The 3,415-nt window shown below is 37.6% G+C and overlaps 2 protein-coding genes across 5 annotated transcripts in view; one reads left to right on the top strand and one right to left on the bottom strand.

The window, feature by feature from the left end:
* Positions 1-2,333, bottom strand: part of ruvbl1 (RuvB-like AAA ATPase 1) — an 8,493-nt gene extending 6,160 nt beyond the window's left edge. Inside the window, exons 1-5 of the mRNA XM_016459025.1 lie at positions 2,023-2,333; positions 1,542-1,628; positions 1,319-1,451; positions 614-765; positions 405-494 (exon numbers count right to left, since the gene is read on the bottom strand). Coding sequence (XP_016314511.1) covers positions 405-494; positions 614-765; positions 1,319-1,451; positions 1,542-1,628; positions 2,023-2,163 — 603 coding nt within the window. The 5' untranslated portion in view covers positions 2,164-2,333. The remainder of the gene's footprint in view (positions 1-404; positions 495-613; positions 766-1,318; positions 1,452-1,541; positions 1,629-2,022) is intronic.
* Positions 2,334-2,672: 339 nt separating this feature from the next.
* Positions 2,673-3,415, top strand: part of LOC107667374 (selenocysteine-specific elongation factor-like) — a 13,534-nt gene continuing 12,791 nt past the window's right edge. For all 4 annotated transcript variants that reach the window (XM_016459020.1, XM_016459024.1, XM_016459021.1 and 1 more), the window contains exon 1: positions 2,673-3,213. In XM_016459020.1, coding sequence (XP_016314506.1) covers positions 2,916-3,213 — 298 coding nt within the window. In that variant the 5' untranslated portion in view covers positions 2,673-2,915. The remainder of the gene's footprint in view (positions 3,214-3,415) is intronic.

Below are 3,415 nucleotides of genomic sequence, written 5' to 3'. Positions count from 1 at the left end.
TTGTACATTAAATTTTTGTTTAACGTTATTAATAAAAATGTTGTTCAATTAGCATGTTTTTGTGTTTTGCTTTGGTACCGAAATTGGTACCGAGAACCGTGGATTTTCACTGGTATCGGTACCGAATACTGACATTTTGGTACCGTGACAACACTATTTGTAACATTATATTATATTTGTGATATTTATATATTTTGTAACCTAATAAATGTCTTTACTATCACTTCACATTAATGCATTCTTGCTGAATAAAAGTATTAATTTCTTTCAATAATATGAAAGATAATCTTGTGTTTTATACCGCTGCCAGACTACCTGTCCACCTGCACTGACAAAAGATTGCTTCAACATGCCAAGAGCAGATATAGGGAGGAGAGAGAATAGTTAAGGAAATCCGTCCATACCTTGACTGCCCCACTGTTCGCTTCGATGTAGATAACATCACCGACCTCCACTCTCTCCTTCTGCAGACTTTCATAGATACTGGGATCCAGCTGCATAAGCATAACAAACGCTATGAGATATAACTTCAAACGGACAAAAAAATCGGCTTCGATCCAGCTCCTTATCTTTGAAATATAAGTATGCAAGAAAAGCGCTTTCACTTCCTTACCTTCAACTGTTTGGTGCCTTTTGCTGTCTTCAAACCAATAATGACATGACTGATAGTTTTTCCATAGCCCCCCATTGGGTTCTCCGTCTCACAAGGAGTCAGTTCAGTGACCTCTCCCTCATACACCTCCTTAGTCTCCTTGATACGCAGACCTGCACAATCAAAAAATATTAATTTTAATAATTTAATAATTAATAATAATAATTATTATAATTAATTAATAAATATTCATATAATTAATTATTAAGTATTTTAGGTACAAGAATGAACGGAACATATAAACAATGCTAACATATTAAATACTAGTGGATCTACTTATACGCTTTTAAAAATCTACAGAATTCATTATATATTATTAAATACCAGTGAATCTATTCACCCGTGTGTGTTCAATTGCCAATGCCAGTGTATTTCTCTGTCAGCACTGTAATAATGTGTGCATGCATATCTCACTTGATCACACAGTCCACTCCACACAGTTTTGAGTCTAATGACTAATATCAAGCTACAGTGTGTGTGCATGGGGAATTATTTACTAACTAGTAGCACGACAAGTTGAAATGTATTTGAATGTGTTTTTCACCATTTTTACCTTCATTATAAAAAGCGTGCATCTCTTAAAAGAAATTAATAAACGTTAACTATTATAATAGCATTTTTACAGGTTATGGTGCACAGATATGGGTTCTTTCCATGAGAGCTCACCTATGGCTCTTCTGAAGTTCTCCATCAGCACTTCAGTCTTTTTGATTTCTGATGAATACACTTCACTGCCCACCATAGGACAGAATGGCACTTTATTTCCCAATTCCTGTGCCATGGCTAATGCTAGAGCAGTCTGCAGGGTACAGAAATACAATTATCAAACCATAAACACTCTCTGAAACTATTGACAATGACTGTTAAAATAAAGGTTGTCAGTCCTTACCTTGCCTGTTCCAGGTGGTCCGGCCAGTAAAATGGCTCTGCCAGCCATCTTTTTGGAACGAATCAGCTCTACAATGATACCACAAGCCTAATAAATAGGTAAGAATAAAGTATAAAGAATAAAGCCATGTTTATCTTTTCTATTTTTTGAAAATGGAAAGGATTTACAGCAACATGTTGTCCTTTATAAACGAATAATATAATAATATCAAGTAGCTTAACTACAGGAAATATTACAAATATTAAAAGTCTGCAAAACCAGGATGTGTTATAACCACAGTAAAATACTCCTGGTGAAAGTGAAATACACATACGCATTTTATATTGCTCCTGAATACATACCATTAATTAGACACTTTGTATTCGTTCTTCACAAGCAACCAGTTAAATGCAAAAGACCATATAATAATGAGTGTAATCAAATTTACTGATTCTGCATTCATTAACAAACGGGCAAAATATGAAATTGATCTCGAAGTTACCTCTCTAGCTGTCTCCTGCCCCACTAGTCCGGACGCGGCTTGTTTAGCATTACCGGCCTCATCCAGCCCGAGACCCTTTACATGGCTGTGAGAAGCGATGCGCTGCGTCTTGGTTGTGCTTTTTACCTCTTCGATCTTCATGTTTCTTATCAGTTATTTAAACAATCTAAAAAGTGAGTAAACTAATTTCAAGCCTATTACACGAAAGGCCGTTGAAATCAAACACAAGAGACCCGCGTTTCAATGTGGGTAACTAAGGCGATTTGAGGAAGTACCGCCCTGGAAACGTTTTTTTTTTTTTTGTCGTTCTTTGCAACGATTGGTCAATTTGTGGAAACTCTGTTTAATCATTGGATGCTCCTATTGTCCGTCTGATCACTGCGAATACGCCCCTATTTTCCATTTGTGTGCCGTTTGAAATGTTGTACTGGAACGAAGATGCGCCACTGTGAGTTCCACAAAACTCGTCTTCTGTATGAAGTACAAATAAACTCCTAATTGTGAAACAAACATGCTGTAAACAATTGAAACATTTTATATATTATTTGACCCATGATGCATTTTCCTTTTCTAAAACAAATGCTCCGAAGAGGAACCTATGAGTTGAGTTGCTGTTACACCAGGGATTGTTTATTTGCAGCACAGGAAAAACACCTGTCAAATTTCAGAAAAGTTTGCTGAAAACAGTAAGAGCAGCAGTTTACGTTAGCATTTTATTTAATCTCTCAAATCAGAATTAAGAAGAAGATATTGCCACCCAAATTAGAGACACTTGGTTAACTGACAATATCACTTAATATCGAGCTGGTTGGGTTGAACCAGCAGCGTTGCTGTCAGCAGTTCAAAGTCTGCGCATTCATTCTCTGATCCCCAATAGTCGCGCTGTTCTAGTGATGGCAGATTCCAGTCCTCCTAAAACGCTGAACTTCAACGTTGGTGTCCTCGGCCATGTGGACAGCGGAAAAACGTCTCTTGCCCGTGCGCTGAGCAGCACCGCATCCACCGCAGCCTTCGACAAGAACCCCCAGTCCAAAGAGCGGGGCATCACGCTGGATCTCGGCTTTAGTGCGTTTACGGTGCCCTTACCGGAGCACCTGAAAGAATCCTGCGGGGACCGACAATACGACAGTCTGCAGTTCACACTGGTGGACTGCCCGGGACATGCATCCCTCATACGCACCATTATCGGGGGTAAGTGGGTAAATTAGTTGGTTTTTATTAGTTTGGCTGAATAAAACCACAATCAAACTGCAGGTTTTATGTTTGCGTGAATCAGTGTATTAATCATATAATTCACCACGCACTACAAACGTCTTTTAATCCTGTTATAACTGTTATCATGTTTTTATATATATATATATATATATATATATATATATATATATATATTTGA

The sequence above is a fragment of the Sinocyclocheilus anshuiensis genome, unplaced genomic scaffold, assembly GCF_001515605.1.
Source record: "Sinocyclocheilus anshuiensis isolate Anshui unplaced genomic scaffold, SAMN03320099.WGS_v1.1 scaffold964, whole genome shotgun sequence".
NCBI lineage: Eukaryota > Metazoa > Chordata > Actinopteri > Cypriniformes > Cyprinidae > Sinocyclocheilus > Sinocyclocheilus anshuiensis.
Note: the sequence above shows the minus strand (reverse complement) of the source record. Positions and strands in the feature narration are given on the sequence as shown.